Below are 23,525 nucleotides of genomic sequence, written 5' to 3'. Positions count from 1 at the left end.
TGGGCCCCTAAATCGAGCCTCTGAGGCTCGGTTTAGGTTGTTTGATGTGGCAAAAATCCACGTGGCGTTTACATGAAACTCGAGTCTCAGACACTCAAGTTCCACGTAGATGCCACGTGTTAAACTCGAGTCTCTGAGACTCGGTTTCACTTTAACTAAACCGAGTCTCAGAGACTCGAGTTTCAAATAATACATTTTCAAAAATAACGCCTCACTCACCTCACACAAATCACTCTCCACTGTCACTCACCCTCATCCTCTCTCTCACACACAGCAAATGCTTGACGCTCTCACTCACTGTCTCACCCTCTCACACACTGATCCGTCACTCACTTTCTCCACTCACGCTCTCACTCACCTGCATCTCCATCTCATTGTTCTCAGTCTCACTCTCAGTCAGTCTCACTCTCAGTCTCAGTCAGCCTTCGCCAAAAGCTTCGATCAAGCCACAGCAAGCTTTGAGTCTACGCGGTCTCTCAAAACTAAAGAAAAAGGTGAGTTGCTTTGTACCCACCGTTGACTGTTTGGTTGCCGAGAAACATGCATGAAAAATTACTGCATGTCATCAGTCACGAATTTGTTTTCTATTTTGGGTTCTGTATTGAATTTGTAATAAAACTGTTAAACCTGCTAAAAAAGAGCGAAACTTTATTGTGTTTTGAGATTGAATTGGTCTGTGGGTTTGATTTTTTTTTTTTTTTTTTTTTTTTGTTTTGTGCTTTGTTCTGTTCGTGGGTTGATGTGTTGATATGAGGGAAATTTCATACTCAAATCTTGAACTATGCATTGTTTTGCAGTGATGATGTTAGGGTTTGTTAACTGGGTCTTTGTTAAATTAAATTGTTGATGTTAGGGTTTGTTAAAGTTGATGATAGGGTTTGTTAAAATTGATGATTTAGTGTTTAATTTGATCCATGTTACTGAAAGTTTGATGACTTTCTTCTTGGTAAATTTGATAATGTCTTAAACCCCTTTTTATTTTTCTAATTTTGTGAATTCTGCATCTGTGCTCCTTTAAATTTTATTTACATTTAAATATTTCAATTGGGTTGTCATTTTAAATTTTTTTCGCATTTAGTAATTTTAAATTTTCCATATGAAGCGTATGCTTAGTGTAATTGTAATTGGGCCAACCTGTTTCTAAGTGCTAAACACCCGATAAAGGGCACGCTAAGGGATGGCTAAAGGGAACCAAACCAACCTCCACCAATTAACCATAGGAGGCTTGGATAGAAATCCTTCCGGGTTTCAGTATGACTAAAATCTAGCATAATTAAAAACATCCCAAATAGATTCTCCACCAAAAAAAAAAAAAAAAAGAGAGAGAGAAACCACCCAAATAGGCTGATCCACATCTTCTAGCTTAATTAGATATAATTTTCTTTGGATGGAGACTAAGTCATCTGGCCTTGCATGATTTCAACACCAGTCAGAACCCTTCGACACACAGCAACCTTGGCATCCATGTTGCTAGCAGAACCATATACTGCTCTGTATCCATATTTTTCATATGCCCCCCATCAGCATGCCACCAATCATGCATAAGGAAAATAAGGATCCCATCCCCAATTGAAACTTCAGATAAGGTCTAGCAAGGCTTCTCAAGCTTAGGATCTTCCTCCAGCCCCAGGTACACTATTGAGGGACCGTAACAACTTAAAAGCTCTTCCCCTTTTGAATGTTATAGTGCACCCAGGTCACACATAAAGAACCTGCTTGTACAAAAAAATTCTAATTATGCTTTAGAACGGCTGCCTTATTCCATTCCTCTATCCTTTTCAACCCCAAACCTCCTTTCATTGGCACACAATCCAAGCCCAAAACAACTGTAGCACCCCAACATACTTCTCTCAAATTTTCTACAAAAAGCTACTGAATTCTTGCTCGATAGCTTTTACAAACTCGTAGGCAGTTGAAACAACTAGCCAAATCACCTAGCACTTGTATAGAATACTGATTGAAGGAGCTGAGGTCTTCTTGCTGAGAGATTTTTAGCTGTCCACCATAATTTTATCAATCAGAGATGATCATGAAAGCTCAATCTCCCTGATATTAATGGGTACCGAAAAAGCAACCTGCTTTCCTTGTACTCCTTGACACTTAGCTGCATAATCATAGTAAAAGCCTCTATTGCAATTGCAAATAGTTAAGTGCACGAATGGCTAACCTCTTTCCAGGAGGGTATCTAAAAAGTATCTATGACCCGAGAAGATGAAAGATAAAACAATAGTTATGTCAGCCAATATGAGTAGAGGACCAAAAACTCATTATTCAAGATATACCAACCAATAAATCATCAGAGTTTATAAGGGAAGAACACAACAGATAAAAAAAAAAAAAAATTGATAAGTAATAAAATTATATAAATCAGGAAAACAAGTCACCCAAGTACACAAGAAGTATAATGGGGTAAACAATCAATTACAAAATTGCATAAATCTAATAAATCAACAATAGAAAAAAGGAAAGGCTCTTCATGGCTGATAGCCAATCCAATAATGTTCTAAAAAAGAACAACTTGAGATTAGGCATAGAACTTTCCATGTCTTCAAAACTCCTACTATTCCAGAGATGCCATATGCACCACATCAAACAATGATGGATAACCAACCAGATATGACCATTCTGATTACAACCAAAACAGCCTTCCCATAAAGAATAAAAATAAAATAAAATAAAATTGAATTACGGCAAAAAATTCTCGGCAGCAAATTAACTGTTTATTAATGCAGTGCCTATAAAATCACGTGCCACATGAAGCAGAGACAAGATCACTATACAAATGCCACAAGTAGAGATCTTGAAAAAAATTATAGAACTAGAATATCAAATGAGGCAAGTAATAAAGCAACATAGAAGATAGCTAGTTAAAATACTTTTTTAAAAAAGAACCTGAATGCATATGTGTGACAAATAAAATGACCCAGTAGATCAGATCATATACTGTTGAAAATAGAAAAAATATAAAATGGTTCCAGGAAAGAATTTAGTCATGCAGTCAACCTGAGGTTCCAATGTTGGAATTGAAGGCGCCCGATGCTGCAGCTTTTTAAAATCTAATATTTCAGAATTTGCCATTTGTAACTGCCATTTCTTCCTTTTAGCAAATGCATCCTCCACAATCTCAAGATTAGCATCTGGATGAAGCCCCACAACAATAAAGTGTTCAAAGAGTGAGGTAGGCTCCTTGTATTTAGTGAGGTCCTACAATAAGATTCTCAGATAACTTACTTAAATAGGCAAATAAAAATGAAATAATTGGCATGAGAACAGATTAAAAGACATAATTAAAGCAAGCACTATTGTTACCTTCAGAAGAAAAATGTCCCGACTGTGTAACTTACATGATAATGGAACATATCAACTTAGAAAAATCCTCAATCCACACACTTTAAGTAAATTGCACTCAATATGGGCAAACTAGTATCTACGAGAGTAGAAAAATTTGTATGATGCATCTCCAAACAGCTGGTTTCCATTATAATAACAAATAAGAACTTTGAAAATGTAATAAAAAAATAAGTACTAATAGTTCAAATGCTCAACACAAAGTGACAATGACCTTAGTTAAGTAGTCCTTTGCCACAAAATCAATACGGTGGAATAAAAAAGAAAAAGTTCAACTTTTTGTGAAAACACAGAGAAAGGATGGAAGAATTTGGAAATATTATGGAGCATTAACTTTAAACAGACATTAATAATTCATATAAAAGGTGTTTCCAACCCTAAATTTTTTGTTAAAGCGTTAATAAATACCCTTAAAATTTTGAAGAAATAACTTAATCAATAGCAATCAAAAAATTCAAATCTACATGCACAACTAAAAACATATAACAAGCTGAAATTTTTTTCCCCATCAAAATATATGTAGCCTACACAAAACATAATCATACACCACAAAAATACTATAGTATAGCTATCAGGTTGTGTTCCGCAGGTTGCCTTGGGGTTGTCATTATATGTATCTGATGAGCATGGGTTTTCCACCTTGCATTTTTTGAAGTATTACCAGTCTATTGCTAGTGATTTTTCTCCAATCAAATTAAGGTTTCCTCAAACAATAAGAAAAGAGAAGTCAGGAGTGGCATAAAGCCATTAAAAGCAGGAGGATAGTGAGGTTGTGGTTTCAAAACCCATTGGGTCGTCTATGACTTGCCCATTTAAAAATAAATCAAAAATCAAAAATAAAAATAAAAAGGAAGAAGAAGATAAACAAAAGCCATTAAAAAAGGACCTTTATAGCACCATCTCAAGTCAGTAAACAAGAAGCTCCCTGCCCTCAATAAGTACAGCTTTTCCCTCTTCCTCTATATACACCATACCAACTACAAAGGACCTTCCTCTGTAGTTAGCCACCAAATCCAACAGTGATCTAGGTATACTGCCACAGACACAAGCACAGAGCAAAACAGAAAAGAGAGAAAACAATTCCTAGAACTGTAGAGTGGACCCAAAGATGGCACAAAACATCACTTCAATGCATGGAACACCAACAAGTGATAAAATGACATCTCTTGATCATACTTCCACCATAAGTATAAACAACAAAGCTTTAATGAGCCTAAGAAGGATATGTTCAAGGGAACCCCAAATCACAAATATTTTGCCCAAATAACAAAGCATTGCTCTAACTTTGCTGAAGAACCTCATGAGACGACCAAACCACAAAATTGTGGCTTACTACTGTCTCAAGCACTGTTTTATGTAATCTTCATCACATCACATCCTCTTATATTACCAAAATCATTCATAACATATAAAATACTCGGAAAGGCATCATATAATTCATTCCTAGTTAGCTTCGACAAACCTGGCACTCTGGTGAAGTTCCCCTTCCAAATAAACCATAGGAAGCAAATAAGTTATGTTAATTATTCTTGATGCTTCACCTTCAAGGAAAACTAATAAACAAAGGGAGACAAAATGTTTTATGGTTTGCAAAAGTCTTTGCTTGTGCAGGCAGAACTGATATGGCTAGGGTATTAGTATCTTTTAGCCAGAAAATGCATTTTTTATTGATAAGAAGAATTTTCAAATAGCCTAATCACTAAAATCTATTGAGCAATAGTATATGAACAATAATATACCTCCCATGTACTAGAGCTATGCCCTCTTCAAGATTTCTAATAAGGTCTTATCATATACCAAAAATTTACTCAAGTACGTATTCAGCTTCCTAGGTCAGAGGTCTCTGAGATAAATTATGCAGAACACGCTCCTCTGGGTAACAAAGTCACAATGCCTATACATTACTGCATAAATGAACAGAGGATGCAGAAATTGAGTGATGACAGATTCTGCATCTTTTGAGCCAAAAAGATGAAACTCGTAATTACAAGGCCGTGTCTCAATTATAACTAGTAACCTTTCTGTGTCATAATGAATTTGTATACAACAGTTTTCATAATAGGAAAAAGCTGCTAATTATCACACTATTTAATAACCTTTAATTGGATTAATATATTGAAAATTCCACAATTGTATTATATATTTTATTTGTTCTTACTATGGACACCTATTTTTGTATTAATAGGATTTTTTTTATTGTCTAATCCATGAACTTATGTTTTATGTATACTTTTAAATGAGATAATAATTAAAGTCTAATAATTTTGATATTTAAAACACATAAAAAAAAAGTAATTAAGAAATTTACTTATTATGTGGTTGTCATGACATCAATCACAATTATTATGATGTCATTTTTTTTTTTTGGAGAAGAATTATCATGTCAATTTGTAAGCATTTTGTAATAAAATTGATATAAAAAAAATTGTTTCTTTCATTCAAAAATTAATTTATTTAGTTGTTGATATGAAATCAATCAATAGTATTTAATACATTAGTTTGTTTTTTCTTTTTCTTTTTTTATGTTCCTAAATTACCCTTTAATCTCATGTTTGATAGTAAGTTTATCAAAGCCCTTCATTGTCTTGTGGTATTTATAACTAAGCATTATTCTGTGTGTGATCTTCTTTTAAAAAATAAAAATAAATACAAAAACTGCGTGTGTTCAAAACTGTAACCTTAAAAACAAAATCCTAAGTCTAAAAAGCTTTGTGTTCATATTGGCCTCTTTTGGTTTAGTCTTTCATCTTTTACTGAATTCTCATTGTACAAACTGGCTTTAGTTGCTCTAACTCATACCTATATATTTAAGCATATTGTGTGTTCAATTTTGAAAGTAACTGCTTATCATTCTTCCTCAGTATGGCTGCTGCAAATGCTGGACGCATTGACTATACACAGCCTGGACCTATTGACCACTCGGTGTTGACACAGCAGGCGACGCATCGGTCCGAAGCTATTTGGAATGGGCGGGTAAAACACTCAACTAAAACAGTAACTTGTGCACATGCATTTAATCCATACAATGTACACGTATTTGCATATACTATATTAATCCATGATTTTGTTATGTGCAGGATCCAGGGTCCATTACCTGCCGTAGTCGTAGTTCAGAGTTCTCCAAGCAACCTCCAATGGTGGACGACCGAGTGAGGAACATCATCACCACAGTTGGTTTGGAGGGACTCCTGTGGGTCCCGGGTAGAGAGATTGACAATGGCCTGATAACGGCCTTAGTGGAGCGATGGCGGCCTGAGACTCACACCTTTCACATGCCACATGGTGAGGTGACCATCACATTGCAGGATGTGGAGGTTCTTCTCGGGCTTCCTGTTGATGGTGACGCTATAACAGGGAGCACACAAAAAACTTGGGTGGATGTGAGCTGGGACTTCCTTGGCTTTCGACCTGTAACTCAAAACAACCATAAGCAACTTGATGGGCAGAGGATTCTCATCAATCGCCTTTTGGAGGAAGTTGCTAACCCATTGCCGCCTGATGCTGAAGAGGATCAGCTGCATAAGTACGCACGATGCTACATCCTAGCGCTATTGGGGGACACAATATTCATGGACAAATCCGGCGATAGGGTGCATCTAATGTGGGTGCAGCAGTTGGAAGACCTTCACAACCCACGAAGGTACAGTTGGGGAAGTGCTTGCCTTGCATGGTTGTATCGAGAGCTATGCAGGGCAAGCGAGGACACCAGTCAGATTGGTGGGTGCTTGCTGTTGCTCCAGTACTGGGCATGGGCCAGGTTCCCCTATTTGTGCCCGACAGTTGAGTGAGGCCCGCCAGTGGGTGCTTACGGTCCTCCAGTACGTGGTCCACTATCCCTGAAGTAAGTCTCTACCTCATACTGCTATAACATACTGTCTTCACCAAAGCACGAGTCTTATATTATGTTTTGAGTTCTTTTTCTATTTGGTTCTAACTTCTTCTTGAGTATTTTTATTTGCTATTTGAAGTCCTAGTCTCTTTAGGTTATTTATAAAGGCTTTATTGTAATCAGTAACACTCATAGAGAGAGTGAATTTTAAAAGAATGATGACAGCTTATTTTACGCTTTGCCTTTGAGAGTGTTTGTTTAGGGTTTATCTTTCTTTGTTTCCCATTCTATTCACTCTTTTAAACCAAACAACAACTTACTCATTCAAGATCCAATCTTTTTATTGATTAGCCCAACCCACACCATCAAATATCAAAGTCTATTTAAGAACCCTTCAAGATTTGGTCAGAAACCTTAATTTAGTACTGAATTTTTAAAGATCCTACATCGATTGTCCTCTTATTATACTGTCTAATATTATGCAAATGACAGCCTAGATACTGAGTAATTATAGTCTGAACAAAATGCAAGACTGTCTTGCACATAAATAAGCTACTAATGGTTACATGCTTGCAACCAAACTTTTGATGTGCTTGCCCTCTGAATTAAAATTATACCTAGTCGTCAACATGATATTTTAATCCCTCAAATACCAAAGATTGGACTGCCCTGAAGCCTTTCCAGCAGACAAAATGATACTTGATATACTATTTTTCCCTTCAAATGGACGTCCATTGAAACTTCTATAGCACAAACTATGCAGACAAGACGCAATTTACACCATTGCATATTCAAAACTGTTTAGCTTTAAACTGCAAGACTTGGGTGCACAAGATAGAGCTCACAATTGATTCACAACCCCATCTTTTTCTAGCTCTTTTTCTTTCTAAATTTGGGACAGTTAAGTGTGTCTTTTTAATTATTAATGAGTGGGGAATTTAATTAATTATGACTAAGAATCTAAGATTAGTACTAATGTAAATGCGAATGTAGTAATGGGCTGGCTGGCATATTTTTTAGGGTCAGCAAAAGCTTTAAATACAAAGAGACTGAGTTTGGTTCAGATCGGCTATTTACTGCATCACCTGCTTTATAGCTTAAATCTGAAGCAGAAAAAGACTGAGAGAGAGATCAAGTTTTGATCATATAGGCCGGCCCTCTTTTATGTTTTCAACTTTTGCTAAAGCTTTTATCTTCCTTAAAAGCAAGCACTGTGTTAGGTTTTAAAAGGCTTTTAAGAAGGTACACTTATATATAGAGTCATATAGATGGTTGTAGCTGGGAGGCGTGAGTGTGTACAGTACACAACAACACAGAAACAAAGTCAGATCTCTCTCTCTCTCTCTCTCTCACTCTCTCTTTCTCTCAGCTTTGTTGTGTGCTTATAAAAAAAAAAAAAAAGTGTGTGTACGTATCAGAACCCAACCAGTTTGGAATGTAGTGATGCTGTGAGTTTATTTGGACAATAGGACATTAAAAAAAATATGCACTTATTTTTATATATAATCCATTAAAATAAATAAATAAGTAAAGCAAAGGGATGCTAACCAAATACATGGGGTGTATGCAAGGAGCAAAGCTCTGTTGCATACAACAAAAAATTAATGAAAGCTCAAGGAATCCAGGAACTCAAGAAAGTCTGCAATAGAAGACGTAAGAGATGTCGAAGTCCATTCATATACGGTCTACAAAAATAAGTATTTCAGCTTCAACAACAGTAGAATTTAGGGATGAAACAAAAAAGATAATCTAAGATTTAGATTGTTGTTCCAGGGCTGTGAACAGTTACCCATGAAAAGTGTTTTGGCTCTCTATAAGCATTGTTGGGGATATTTCATGGATGGGTAGTTTAGGGTTTGAAATTTTGGATTTTAGGGTTTAAAAGGTTACAAACGAATGTGTGTTTGCAAGGTTTTAAGTTATTGGGTATTTAAGAAAGGAAAAGAAAAACAATAAACTTCTAGGGATCACGCCTAGGATTTCGTAGGCATCACACCTTCGAGAAGGTTGTATCAAACAATGCTTCATGGCCTCTAAAAATTTAGAAACTTAATCCTCTTTCTGAATAGAAAGCATGACATCCATATGATAGATGACCAATGCCTACTCCACTTCGATTGTGGGACATGAGAATTGGACTCCTTGGGATTTTACTAGTAAGCCCAAACTAAATAACTAAACTCAAAATAAGACTATTAGGACAACCCATCTCTAAAAACCATCAAATTATACATTGGTCATAACACCTAAAATTAAAATGATATTAGCTTGCTACTTGCGTCATTCTCTCCTGGTAGAGAAAACTTGCCCTCGAGTTTTAAAGTGTTGAAGTAAGAGAAATCTTGGTTTCTTGAAGTACATCCTTGACTTAAAATAAAATGATCAAATTTAAATTTCCTTTTATTTCTTCATCTTAAGTAGCAATGATGATAATGATACACTCACTAATCCACTTAAACCATTAAACTTTTCAATATGACAAAATCAATATCTTGAAAAAGTTAGTGCAGGCAACAGAACCTTTCTTTGATATGCAACATGAACTGGGAATAAGACGCTTCGGCCTCCATATTCTTTGCCTTTCCCTTGCGTTTTTTATACTCTTGTTTCTTCAATTTCAACTTCATTAGCAGCTTCCACCTCTTTAGAGTCTTTGTTTCATTAAAAGATCTTCTTCAGTTGCAACTTTGACTATATTGAGAATGGCAATTGAGACTAATTTCCAAACTTCCAATCCTTGAACAAGTATAGTTGCAGGCAAAGGAAAGCCAATCTCAGTTTTATATTTTATTTGATTGTGTCAGGGGAAATTTTGTAATTTCCTAAATTCTAGACATGGGCTGTACTAATAGTCCATTAGGTCTTATTTTGGGTTTTATTTAAGTCTAGTTATTTAGTTGGCCTTAGTAGAAAAAGCCCAAGGAGTTCAAGTGTTATTAGGGTTTTAAGAAATTCGTGGTTCAACTAGGAAAAGGTATTAGACTTCTATTTAAAGGGTTGTAATGCTTTCTACTGGGGGAGGAAAAATATATTTTCAGACTTAAGAGCTAAGAAGCTTTGTCTACAGTTACAGACGGTTACGGTTCGTGTGATGCTAAGGAATTTATCTTTTCTTTATTTTTCTGTTCACAGCCACCCAAATCTTGATTTTTCTCCTTTGTTTCATCCCAATCATGAACTACACAGAAACATTGGGGTCCAATAACACTTATCATTCCGGATTGATCATTACCAACTCCACAATCATGTAACTTGATTTTATTTATTGATTTTAAAGGCTTCTAGCAATTTTTTATGTCAACATAACAACATTTTAAACCGAGGTCCAATGTAGTTGATTATGTTAATCTACTATAATTTTGTGACTCTCAATATAGCTGGTTTGTGCTTTGTCTTTTAAAAGGGCCGTTTCTTATTCCAGTGATATTATTAATTAGTTTAATATCTTTAAGATTATCTCAGTAGTTATATGTGATTACTTTATCTTAGTTTTAACAGACTCATAAGTTTTATATTGATATTGATATTATTAATTAGTTTAATATCTTAGTTTTAACATCCAATTAACATTAATTGCTACGTTTCAGCTTTTAGTATTATATTGATATTTAATATATGTGATTACATTATAGTTTTAAGATTATCTCAGTACTTATTGATCCATTCTTCTTGATTGTAGGTGGTTGTGGGTCCCAAACAAGAAAAATAGGCCCGCCCACATCTTCAGGGACAGGTATCGCGAGCAACTAGCTTCCATGTTGCCAGACCAGGTATGAAAATGCCTTATTTTACGCTTTTACGAACGTCCATATAGGTTTCGTGAACTTTGAAATATAAACATTGTTCCCTAATGTGTTGTGTACTTCTTTTTTGGCTATTGTAGGTGGTGTGGCAGCCATATGAAGCTCATTTTGACGACCTCCCGCCGTGGTGTGTTGCAGGGAGGGCCGTATGGACGGCAACGGTGCCGCTTGTATGTTTCCACCTAGTAGAGAAACATACACCGGATCGTGTTGTTCGTCAATTCGGGATGATCCAAGAAATTCCCCGCGCTGTTAATACTGACAGAGTGCTTCATGGCATTGATTTGAGGGGGAAGATCGGTGTTAATTGGATGCAGAAACATGCTGTGCATATCCTTGAGTGGGGTAATCGCTTTGTTCGGCGTTGTGAAGCAGTGCTTGGTGATATGCCTCCAGAGCACGAGTACCACGACTGGTTCAAAAGGGTGACTCGGAGGTTCATCGATAGGCCTGGTGCTGTAGTGACTCTGCTGGTAACTTCTCAATGTCTTCTACATGTTACCGTGTTTCTTACCATGAAACCACTGTTTAGAGAGCATGATGTTTGCTACTAAATTTTTTGCTTAGCACTTCATCTCCCTTTAATTTGCAATTTTTATACTGAACGTGTATTTATTTTAGTATCAATTGGCATTGTTGATTTCGTATTGCACGTCTAATATGTGTGGTTTTTCCATGTGTAGATTGAAGGATACATCCGTTTGTTGAGACATCATCCAGTGGGCACGGAGGACCACAATGACATTACTGAGGTGCTGACGGCAGTGCAGGCGATGACACGTGTCCAACCTCCTATCCCTGAGGCCCCGATTGAGGAGGCAGCTATGCGTACCGGCCCAAGCACGAGCACAGCTCCGGCCGGATGTCAATCCCGTCTGCCTGTTGCTACCTCTCAGCTTCTCCCTACCCCCGATCCCTCTGCATCCACCCCACATGCATCCGCCAGCCCCACCATCCCTTCATCCACCCCACATCCATCCCCTACCGTCACCATCCCTTCACCCAACCCACATTCAGCTCCTACGCCCACCATCCCTTCACCTAGCCCACATCCAGCCCCTACGCCCACCATCCCTTCACCCACCCCCCATCCATCTCCTTGCCCCACCATCCCTCCACCCACCCCACTTCCTTGTTCTGGCTCTGACGCCCGTCCACCCACCCCACAGTCATTTCTTCAGCTGTCACCCATTCCATCCTTTGACCTGGGTACCCCACCTGACATGCAGTAGGAGCCACCCTCCCATAGTTCGTTTAGTACCCCTTCTTCAGCCATTGACCCACCCCATGTTCAGGCTGAGCAGGCGGTTGGGTTACCTACAGCGGCTGAAGGTCGGCCTAAACGCATATCAAAGGCACCTCCGTGTGGGACAGGGGGGCACAAACATGGACACAATGTTGGGCCCGAGGCATTTGACGAAGGACATGCAAGACCTCCTCCTCATTATACGAGACGGCGTAAGATTCAAAAAAGGTATCTGAAAGGTTAATGTGAAACAACACACTTTATTCCATTATTATTTCTCTTTTCACATTTCAATAAGAGTATTTTTGTTTTCAATATGGTTTGAACGTACATTATTGGAACTAGGTGAATGCCTCAAATAAGGACATTAGCTGGAGGTAGATATTCCAACAAGGATATGGTTCTTAAATGTGACAATGGAGGTAACCCAACATGTGTTGGTTGTTAAATGCTTTTGTTGCAATTTTATTCCTTGCATCATTTGTTATTTTAATTTACATATATTTTTATGATACCACAGTCTATTTTTATTTATTTAATTAATTTTATCATGCTTTGCCTGCATCAAAACGGAAAAAATAGTTGAAAATTATCATCCTCTTTTTGTGTACTTGAGTGATGCCATATGCAAGACTAAGGAAACACATTAAGAATTTGTTAGTGTGTCTGGAACAACACATTTGATAGAGGTAGTTGAGTTGAAATTCAGCTGGAAACATTTCTTATAAATAATTCCTTATTCAAGTTAGATTTCAATTTTTCCTTTTTAATTTAAGATTTCACCCATCTAGTTACTCCTTGGTTCCTAATTTGTACTTTGAGTGCCACTTTCTTTTCTTCTGACTGGTTTGTTGTGCTTTTAGGGCTAAGTTTTAACTCTTAAACTAAGTTACAACACATTCCATGTATGTTGGTCTTAACTACAACTATTGGAATAGTTACATAATGTTTTGTGAATGGTTAAGTTATATGAAACTGACAGTAGCTTTTTTTTTTTTTTTTTTTTTAAGTTCAAACTTTTGTGACCTGAAATATTTTTACATTATTGTCTTTCTGTTATTCATATATCTATTGGTTATCCATTGTTTTTCGTATTAGTTCCTTTGTCTTTATTTTTCACAGATATGCGTGGCCTTAACTTTTGGTTATTTCCCTTGTAAAAATATAGCTTGAGTTGGTATACCTGACTTGGTTTGTCTTTACTGCAGTTGCCCTTAGATCTAAAGGTGCCTTTGAGTTGGGTTAAAATAAATAGTACCAAAAAAACGGTTCGCTATCACCCACCTGAAGTATTGACTGCATTGGAGCAGTTATCCCTGGAAAAATAATCACTAAATGTTGCCTCTAAAGCTGCTTGGGATAGCTTTGTAAAGGAATTCAGTAAATATTATGCCGAGTTCCAAGCAGCTGTTCAAGCACTGGCTACTTTGGATTGTCTGCATTCGCTTGCCATTCTTTGCAGAAATAAGGTATACACCTGGAGTAATAATTACCCTCTGTTCCAAAATTAGTCAACATATCCCTTTTGGGATGTTCCAGAATTCTTGTTTACTGTCAAAATATCGAGAAAATAGGTCCTGCATTTCCCCACATAACCCTTATCCATTTATCACATATATAATTTCACTTTTGAATGTATAAAAGTAAGGGTAACATTGAGAAGCCCATAATGATGAGTTGGTGGAAAAGTATTTAGTATTTCTTAAAATTTATGTCTTAAGTGTAAACTCAGGGACTGGGGGAGTAAAATTTTCCACTATATCTGCAACTTAAAATTGATTTTAGATTGTTGTGTAATCCTCTCAATTAATCTGTTGCAGAATTATGTTCGTCCAGATTTTGTCTATGATGATGAACCTGTTCAGATACATATCCATGCTGGTCGGCACCCGGTATGTGTTTAAAACTGATTCAATTTTTATAGAGTCAGGTATCTTATAAACTTTATAAAATCTGTTGAACTGATACTATTGTATAAATGATAATATATTTTTATTCACTCAAGGTATTGTGATCTTTGAACTACATTCTAGTATAAATTCGCTGAGTCTTATTCAACTGGTTTGATGACAGTCTCTCTATCTAATCTTGGGGCTCTGGGTATTACTGGGCTACAATAATGATTGCCAGTTGAGAAATTTCTCTCTATTTGATGTGTGAGTAGAATTGGGATTTCAAAATATGGATCATCTTTTACATTCTATTCAAAGAGAGACATTAGTGTTACTTATCAAAAAAAAGAGAAACATTAATGCTGTTGACATTCCAACTCTCTAAAGATGTATATGTAGGAGAAATGGCGATACTTATTATATTGATGAACCTATATTATTCTTGCCAAAATTAAGTTTAATGAAAATTATATTTCTAGCCATGGTTCTCATTTTCTTCTGGGGGAAAGTAGCTCATGAAGATGGGGTTGATTGTTCCAACTCTTCCATTCTAGTTTATATGAGTCAAGCTAATGCTTTGGAAAGTGATTTTTGTTCAATATTTAAGCATAATTATTAACAAGTCCTGACTCTCTCTCTCTCTCTCTAAACTGGGGGAGACACAGTGAGCTATTATGTTTCGTGGTTCCTGGTTTCTGCCTACCTTCTGGGTGGCAAGCTGAACTTGCCCTCTGGGACCTGTGATTTAGGGAGATAGGGGTGAGGGTGGGGGTGAATTTTATTTGGCGGTTGTAGTTAGTAGTTTATGCTGACATAGCTAGTTACCTTTAGCAAATAATTGGATGAATCAATTGTCTGATAGAATACAGCTAGCTTGTACCCTTTGGTTTGTACTGGTTCTCAGATAAATCATAGTTTCATCAATATTGTTGAATTGCAAATAATATGACATAATATATGCAAGCAAAGTTATTATTATTATTATTTTTGATTGGGGTGGGGGGGGGGGGGGTTGGTTTTGTAACTCAAGTTTTATGTCACTGATTTGTTAAGGAAAGGCCATTTTCTTATAAGTCATGGCCTAATGTTTACTGCCTGCTACTTTTGAGCAGGTCTTGGATACTACATTACAAGACAATTTTCTTCCAAATGACACAAATTTGCATGCTGACAGAGAGTATTGCCAAATTGTTACCGGACCCAACATGGGTGGAAAGAGTTGCTATATTCGCCAAGTTGCTCTCATTGCTATCATGGCTCAGGTAAAATTAAAGCTCCAACTGCTATATCTAGTTTTAAGAATTGGGTGTCATTTTTTTCTTTTAAAAAAAGGATTGACCATAAAACACTGTGAACATATCATATTACTTACATTCCTTGAAAATTCTTGCATGGTATCTTTTAATTATTTTCATCTAAACAAGTGGGAGGTAAATGTCTGGTCCTCTTGTTTTTGCCTTCCTTCCAAAGTTGCACGTTCTGGAATAAATTTTCCACTTGGATTTCAAAAGTGGGGTAAATTTTGGATTGTTAAACTCGTACTCCATGCATTTATATAATGTAATTCTTTATTGTTAGTAACAAGGCCAAGTATCTGAGAACAATGCAATTGGTTTGGGTGTTTCAATGTCAAGCAGAGTACTTTTTATTAGTCATTTTGTTTATCTCTCTATTTATTTAATTATGTTCTGTAAAAAGATTCTCAAAAAAAAAAAAAAGTTCTGTAATAAGATTTTGTTTGAATTCTCTTCAGCTAGTGTTGAATGCTAAATATTTTAAGGAAATTTTCTCCGGTCACTCTAGGTTGGTTCCTTTGTACCTGCATCATCAGCAAAACTCCATGTGTTAGATGGTATCTACACCCGAATGGGTGCTTCTGACAGTATCCAACAAGGTAGAAGCACCTTTCTTGAAGAGTTAAGTGAGGCTTCACATATAATCCATAATTGCACAGCACGTTCGTTGGTTATCATTGATGAACTTGGAAGAGGCACAAGTACGCATGATGGTGTAGCTATTGCTTATGCTACATTGCATTATCTACTAGAGCAGAAAAGATGCATGGTCCTCTTCGTCACCCACTACCCCAAAATTGCTGATATTAGAACTGAATTTCCAGGCTCTGTGGGGGCATACCATGTGTCATATCTGACCTCACATAAAGATATTAAAGATACGGATATGGTTGACTGAACAACAGATCATGAAGATTTTATTTACCTATATAAGCTACTAACTGGTGTTTCAGAGAGAAGTTTTGGATTTAAAGTTGCTCAGCTTGCACAGGTAACTTGAAATCTCTCTTTTATATTCTCAACAATACTAGAACCCATTTCACTTCAATTAGAACCCTCCTGAGGTGTATATATCTCACAGACTACTGTATGACTCTTTGTAGGTGGGGATTCAATCACATGCAGTGGATATTAGTGCAGCTACTTGAACGTGAGAGGTAGGGTCCAAGGAAACTGATGAAAAGGCTGATGAGGTTCTAAAATGGGATATTTTGGATTGTTGGACGCCAGAAAATCACTACGGATGGACTGAATCTGAGTGTTAAACATGTTGGGTTTAGACCATCGGTAATGATTTTCTGGAGTCCAACAATCCAGAATATCCCACTTTAGAACCTCATCAGCCTTTTCATCAGTTTCCTTGGACCCTACGTCTCACGTTCAAGTAGCTGCACTAATGTTGGAGCTAATCTGAATGAAGGTTTTGAAACCTTAATTGAATAAAAAGGTATGCTTGTTTCCCAAATATTGCAACCTTGAATTAGCATAACGAGATTTTTATCAGAAAAACAAACTCAATTTATATTTATACAGCCATAGCTTCAAAATTTTTGTAGGCTTTTAATGTGGGTGGCTGATAAATGTACCTTGATTTTAACTGAAGGAGATTCAGCTAAGGCTCTTGCAGTAAGTTGTTGTGTCACTGTGCAGAGTTTTTTAGCATTAAAGTTACCTCTATTGGGTTTCACTTTGTATGATTTTCGACTTTATTCATTGTATTACAGTTGTCATGAAGCGTCATGCGCTGCTTGAGTCACTTTGATTTCCCAATGTAATTATATTACTTGTAAATTTATCACACCCTTTTTTTTACATAGAGTAAAAAAATTCCTATATCAGAAAGTTAAGTGCTTTATGGCGAGTCTGCAACTTCTATTTAGTTATCAGGATGTCATTTAATCAATGTTTTGGCTCAAATGTCATGGCATTGTAATGGGTGGATATGGTTGTCATGGGATGCTAAACACTAACTTATTTTTCATTTCTTTTATTTGTGTGTTATTCTCTTCATTTAGGAATTAGGATGGGTGGCTAGTCATTAAGATTGATGGATTTATTTAAAGTTGATTGCATAACACACAAATATTGCATCTAATCAATTGCAGTAATTTTATTTTATGTTCCTAGATATATATTTTTTACTTTCTTGAGTTTTGGCCAAATAAATTTTGTGCTATTTCCTCTTGATGTTCTTGAAGTTTTCTAACTTTTATACCTTTAACTCTAAATGAAATTATTGACTGAAATTTGTACTTACCTAAATGAGATCATGAGCAGGGCAAAACTGTTCATGCTCATTTCACAGGATAAAACAAACCAGAAGACTTGATCTCCATAGGTAACTTAGCTTGGCTACCTTATCAAAGTGACTCAACTAGAATTAGAATCAAAGGATAACGGAAGTTAAACCTGAGCCTACAACAAACTTAGCCATAAATTACTAACCTAATTCTCTGGTGCATATTCAATCAGGCAAGCAACTGTGCAGAAAAGGTTGAAAAATAGAGAAGCTATCCTGCTTTGATTGGCAAGCCCTGCTCTAATTGTTATCGTTGTTTTGATGCGTTACATCCAGAATATAAGTTTTCATATTTTTCTGCTTGGTTTTGTCTTTTTAGCCTGATGTATTGTATTTTGTAGTGGAAAGATCCTACAGTTTTATTTTGATGTGTTTTGTCTAGAATTTAAGTTTAGTCATGTATGTGTGTGTCAATCTTTTTCAATAATAAAAAATTATTATTTTGCTAGGTTATAAAAACCTTACTTTAGTAATCCCTCAATCAAGTCAAAATAAGCTACTAGTATTAATAGGTATTTAAACTTATCTTTACACTTTGGCTTGAAAACAGGACCTGATTAGAGAGCTGTACTCTCCAGAAGTAGCTGCTCAAATTTTAGCTATCTCAAGCTGTGGAGTTACTGATAAGCTGCTATGGCCTCATACAACACAACATAGTGAGTGAAACCAAGTGTCTTATGCAGTGAGGAAGACAATTTCGATTGTTCATTCCTGAAGCAAGTCTTGCTTGGGCTGTATAACCTCAACACAGTGATGTTTGAGGGTGCAAAAAAGTGTATTTATCATGTGTTAATGCTCAGTAAAGCTTTGTTTTGTAGGTATGCACAAGCCTCTGATGCACAACATGTTGATTAGAGTAACTACTGGAGAGTTCCAAGGGTAGTGTGTCCAGTTGTGGAGGGATGGCAAGTGTTGCTGACAGTTGAGGGGCACTGGCAGAGCAGATGCAAATGGGGTTGTTTTGCCTATGTAGCTAAATCATGGGCTGGCAGATAATTTCTCAGCCTGTTCCAGTAATGCCGTATGCAAAAAAGTGAAAGCTTACTGTTTGAGAAGCATATTTTCCAGGCTTGTTCTGGTTAGTGGAAGATTGGAGGACCTGTGGAAAAGAAGAAGGTTCCTTGGCAACTTGGTGCGTTGATTGAAGAACACAAGTGCAAGAAAGTTGGAGAATGCCAGTGGTGTACATTTGCTGTGTACAGGAGTCACTAATGAGGTTAGATTCCTGGTTAATTTTGCTTGTAACTCTTTTATGAACATTTTTTGGGCTTGTAACTCTATTAAAAGAGAGTTAACTTTAGCAGTCTGGATAATATATAGCCAATTTGTTTCAATAGTAGGACTTTAGAGTTACTTTCAGCAAAAATTGTTCATGTTTAGTTGATATTCTCCACATGTTAATGGATAGTCAAAATTGCCAATGAGCTGGGTAGCTCAAATGGTATTTTCTACCACCCCCCCCCCCCCCCCCCCCCCCCCAAATTTTATACCAACAGGTAATGCTAATGAGCCTGAGAGTTGGCTTGGAATGTCAATCAACAAGGCTAGTCAAATTTGGATAGCATTAGTAAATTACCGTTTCTCCCAAAAGTTTAAACTGTTAAAAAATTGTGAATCTAATCATTTAACCATAATTTAACACTTCCCCTCACATGCAAGCTTAAATCCCTTCCTAAAAAGTAGGGCCTAACTTGTGGGGTTTTTAACATTTTAAATTAAAGATAGAGTAGAGATAGGATTGAACTAAGGATTTCGTGCTCTTATTCCATGGTTAATTACATATTCACCTAAAAACATAATAATTACTTAATTAGTAATTTATCAAACATTTACAGGAGAAAAATGTTTGTATAGTTGCAAGTTGCAACTCAAGAGATATCTATAGCAAAGTAGAAAATTACTAGATTATAAACGAATCTAGCTAAGGAAGAAGCATTGCCTTGCAGGCTTGCATTTAAAGCAGATAAAAAATAAGCTCACATTTCTCTCAGCATCTTCATCGTACATTTTGTCATAGTGAAAGGTCTGAACTATGTACAAAAGGGCAAAGATTAATAGCAACATCACTCAAAGAGATCAAAAATTAACAAACAATGCTGTTATGTATAATCCTATCTGGTGACATTTTTACTTTTACCTCATATAAATGTAAATGTTTTGCTCTAAAATATGAAAAATCAACAAACTATTCAATGAAAAGAAATGGAACCAATGAAGTCACATCATGAGAAGGCATGAAATAGATTAAGCTACTAGGCTAAGTTTTATTGGACACCCTTTCATTAATTGGCATGTTCAGTTTTTTAAAGAACAATGACGTTATTTGTAGAGTGATCCCATTATTCATTTTAAAGAGGCATAGTTGTTAGTTTGAAAGGGTAAAGATTCTTCAGTTGATGTCAAAGCAGCTCTAATGTCAATGATTTTGATGTCGATTACAAACTTTGCTTGCTCCTAGCTCTTACTTTTTTTTTCCCCAAAATACTTTACTATCTTCATTTTCAGTTTTTAACTAAGTAAGTCACCCTATCAGTTTCGAATGTATGATTAAAGAAAACTAAAGTAATATGACCTGCTTGAACACTTTCTTCAGCTACTTTACACTGCTAATACTAAATTAATTAGTGGATGTATTAGTCATAAAGTTTCCAGATTCTACTAAAGCATTTATGCGTGATACATCATGATGGAACCTTGATTGTGAATAGATAGAAAGAAAGCCATACAAATAAAAATAAGTTTATAGCTTTTCAAAAAAGTAAAACGAGTAGGACTTTATATAGCTGGGCACTAGGAAATTACACAAAATGTGTAGGAGTAATTGTCATCAAATTTGCACTACATTACTAATCCCAAAAAATGAAAAAAAAAAAAAAAAAAGTTTTCATAAAAGCATGATAAAGCATATTCATCCCGTCACCACCACCACCACCAAAAGATTTTGATTCATTAGAATCTACTCATGCATATGTCTTACTCTCTCACATGTTTGAAAATAGTTTTGCCCCATTAGTTAATCTTTCTGAAAAATGGGTCAATGCAAGGTCAACCCAAAAATTTACACTTTGACTTGGAACACAGGACCTGATTAGGGAGCTATACTCTCCTGAAGTAGTGTAGTGGTTGCTCAAATTTTAGCCACCCCTCTCTCAAGGTGAGGAGCTACTAATAAACATATATCGCCTCAATGTAACACGTGTTGATATCAAAACTAAGCTACTGTTGAAAGTGGGGGAATTCAGGTAATGGATTCTCATTGGAGGGTCATAGCTCTTAGATGGAGACATCTGTGAGAATTGAAGCTTCTTTTGAAGTTAATAATTGTTATGTGGGAGTTTGGCATGGGGACTTATTGTTTAAAACAGAATAGCGAAATGAAACATTGTGAGTGATAGTAATTGTGTGAGGAAGAGGAAAATTTGGTTCATTTATTCTTGAACTGCAATCTTGCTTGGAAGGTATTGTTTGGATAGAACTGAGTTCATTTCTCCTTGCTCTTTGAAGCGGTGGTTGGCTCAGTGGATGGAGGATCCAAATTTTCAAAAACAGGAATATATTATGTTCTCTAGATTGATGTTTAACGGTGCAAAATTGCTTCTAAAGAAGTGCTAATGCTTTGTTTTGCAGGTCTGCACAAGTCTCTAATGCACAACAAGCAGATCAAAGTAACTGCAGGAAAGTACCAAGGCAGGTGTATCAAGTTGTGGAGGGTTGTAGGTGTTGCTGACAATTTAGGGACGCTAGCAGAGATAGTGTGAACGGGGTGGTTTTGGCTTTGTAGCCAAATTGGTGGGTGCTGGCAGGCTGTTGCAGTTCTTCCATATGCAACCAAATGGCATGCAGCTAGATGCCCCTGTTCGGAAAGCATTAACTAAGGCTATACAGCTTGGTTTTTGTAGACTTGTTTCCATCATTTCTAAGAGTGGAGGAACTCCTTTTGAGAAGAAGGTTTCCTTGGCAACTTGCTGTGCTGATTGAAGGCCACAAGTGCATAGAAGTAGGAGAACTTTAGTGGTTGTATATTTTGTGCATAAGAGAGTTGCTACAGATGTTGGGGTCTTGCTGTTGCTTCAAAGTCTTTTGAACATTTTTGGACTCTACTACCAGCCAACGCTTCATACATTATTTTGTATTATAAACCATACCCAAAAAGAAAAGAGAAGACAAAAAGAAAGAAGTTAAATTAACACCTTTTCTGGACTAAATTGTTCTGTCAAACTTCTCTCAAATACAGAAATTGAAATTTCTCTTCCTTATGTAAAGGTTGTTATATACTTCGATTGTTTTTATTTTTCCCCACGATAATGCAAAATATTTCATGTGTCTTTTGGGTCACATTAAAATAATTTTTTAACATAAAAACTTGGCTCAAATTGGCTAGAGGGTAATGATAAGAAGATAAATGAAGTTTACAATGACATACATTTTGTTTGTTAATGGAAGGTTGAAATTTGCTTAATTGATTTCCAATTTAAAAGGATCTAAGCAAAATCACCTAGTCTTTTCAAGCAAAAAAAAGGGTTAATTTCTGCCATGCTGCAAAAACATGAGCATTTGGTTTCATCCAAGGTTAGGCAAAACATATTAAGAAATCTCATTAGTACTCGTTCTTTTTTTTTCAATAAATATCACCAGTTAACTTATTGAAACTCTCATATAGCTCATGATGTAATTCCATTTGCAAAGTCAAAAATTTTTATGAGGGGGTTCCACTGAATTTTTAGATTACATTTTCAATCTTCAGATATTATAGATTAATTTTAAACAGTTACATCTAACTTGGTTTCAAACTATTTGGGCTAAATTTAATTTAACACTCAACTACTATTTGTATAATTGTATGAATAAATTTTTTTTTAGAAATACTATTTGTATCAATTTAATCACTTAGCCGTGGCAAAATCAAGCCAATGTCATCATTAGGTGTGAATTTTTTTAGTAACTTTAATAAAATGGCCACCCTCCAAAAAAAAAAAAAAAAAATTAATAAAATGGCCAAACTACAATTTTTTGGTTTTTATAAATTTGTCACAGTTTTAGTTTTAGTTGGGTCTTGTTAACCGATGCCCTTAGATTATTTGTTACCAAATCATTTTTAAGGACAAAAAGTTAGTTTTGGTTTTTTTATCAAATGCTTTTAAAAATAGTTCCTAAACCTATACTTTTAGAGCATCGTAAATTTTTCAAGCCATTTAATAGTATCAATTTTGTCCCTCGACTTTCAAATCAATTTCCCCAACTATTAGTTGTATCAATTTTGTTCATACACTTTTAAAACCAATTTCTAAGAATAAAATTAACTTCATTTAAATGTTGAAAGTCGAAATTAGCACATTTATATTAACATTGATGCCAATTTAAAGTTATATATATACACACTATTTGTCAAAGTAATGGGGAAGAATAACGTTTTAGTTAAGGTAAGTAATATTCCTATATGAATGCACTCAATTGTAAATTTGCAGCTGTGCCTTAACTATATATTTTTTTGAAAAGTAATGATATTTTAGCAAGGGAATAGACTATTACATGCACAAGGAGTGCCTTAGGAGTGCCTTTATGTTAATAAGAGATGGTTTGAAAACAGTTTGAATACATTTTTATCTAATGTTTCATATTGTTTCCCAGGTTCATCTTGAACGGAAATATGTTGTTGACATTGATAAAAATATCGATATCACCAAGATAACTCCATCAACAAGAGTTGCTCTCCATAATGACAGTTATGTGCTTCATTTAATCTTGCCAAGCAAAGTTGATCCATTGGTCAACCTCATGAAAGTTGAAAAGGTTCTAGATTCCACATATGACAT

The 23,525-nt window shown here is 35.8% G+C and overlaps 3 protein-coding genes and 1 long non-coding RNA gene across 14 annotated transcripts in view; 3 read left to right on the top strand and 1 right to left on the bottom strand.

Annotated features, from left to right (window-relative positions):
- Nucleotides 1-23,525, bottom strand: part of LOC126689460 (TMV resistance protein N-like) — a 97,925-nt gene that overhangs the window by 11,944 nt on the left and 62,456 nt on the right. The window lies entirely within an intron of this gene.
- The window catches only part of LOC126689465 (non-specific lipid transfer protein GPI-anchored 5-like), a 90,800-nt gene that overhangs the window by 15,317 nt on the left and 51,958 nt on the right, over nucleotides 1-23,525 (top strand). The gene's annotated exons all lie outside the window — the stretch shown is intronic.
- On the top strand, nucleotides 132-17,391 carry LOC126689464 (serine/threonine-protein phosphatase 7 long form homolog). 2 transcript variants are annotated; one of them, XM_050384664.1, is made up of 11 exons: nucleotides 132-494; nucleotides 6,210-6,321; nucleotides 6,426-7,189; nucleotides 10,857-10,947; nucleotides 11,061-11,453; nucleotides 11,664-12,454; nucleotides 12,572-12,648; nucleotides 13,435-13,695; nucleotides 14,047-14,118; nucleotides 15,231-15,380; nucleotides 15,922-15,954. In XM_050384664.1, exons 4-6 carry the CDS (start codon nucleotides 10,933-10,935, stop codon nucleotides 12,210-12,212), a joined length of 957 nt encoding a protein of 318 aa, XP_050240621.1. In that variant the 5' UTR covers nucleotides 132-494; nucleotides 6,210-6,321; nucleotides 6,426-7,189; nucleotides 10,857-10,932; the 3' UTR covers nucleotides 12,213-12,454; nucleotides 12,572-12,648; nucleotides 13,435-13,695; nucleotides 14,047-14,118; nucleotides 15,231-15,380; nucleotides 15,922-15,954. The 2 variants fall into 2 exon arrangements, 1 of the variants encoding a protein (XP_050240621.1); XR_007644525.1 differs by lacking the exons at nucleotides 132-494; nucleotides 6,210-6,321; nucleotides 6,426-7,189; ... (2 more) ...; nucleotides 11,664-12,454; nucleotides 12,572-12,648 and adding exons at nucleotides 12,855-12,915; nucleotides 16,517-16,860; nucleotides 16,970-17,391 and having other exon boundaries at nucleotides 15,922-16,404.
- On the top strand, nucleotides 18,257-21,834 carry LOC126689470 (uncharacterized). Of its 2 annotated transcripts, none has more exons than XR_007644526.1 (3): nucleotides 18,257-18,368; nucleotides 18,531-18,928; nucleotides 21,340-21,834. It is a non-coding gene; the product is annotated as an uncharacterized LOC126689470 (long non-coding RNA). The 2 variants fall into 2 exon arrangements; XR_007644527.1 differs by having other exon boundaries at nucleotides 18,263-18,368; nucleotides 18,518-18,928.

The sequence above is a fragment of the Quercus robur genome, chromosome 6, assembly GCF_932294415.1.
Source record: "Quercus robur chromosome 6, dhQueRobu3.1, whole genome shotgun sequence".
NCBI lineage: Eukaryota > Viridiplantae > Streptophyta > Magnoliopsida > Fagales > Fagaceae > Quercus > Quercus robur.
Note: the sequence above shows the minus strand (reverse complement) of the source record. Positions and strands in the feature narration are given on the sequence as shown.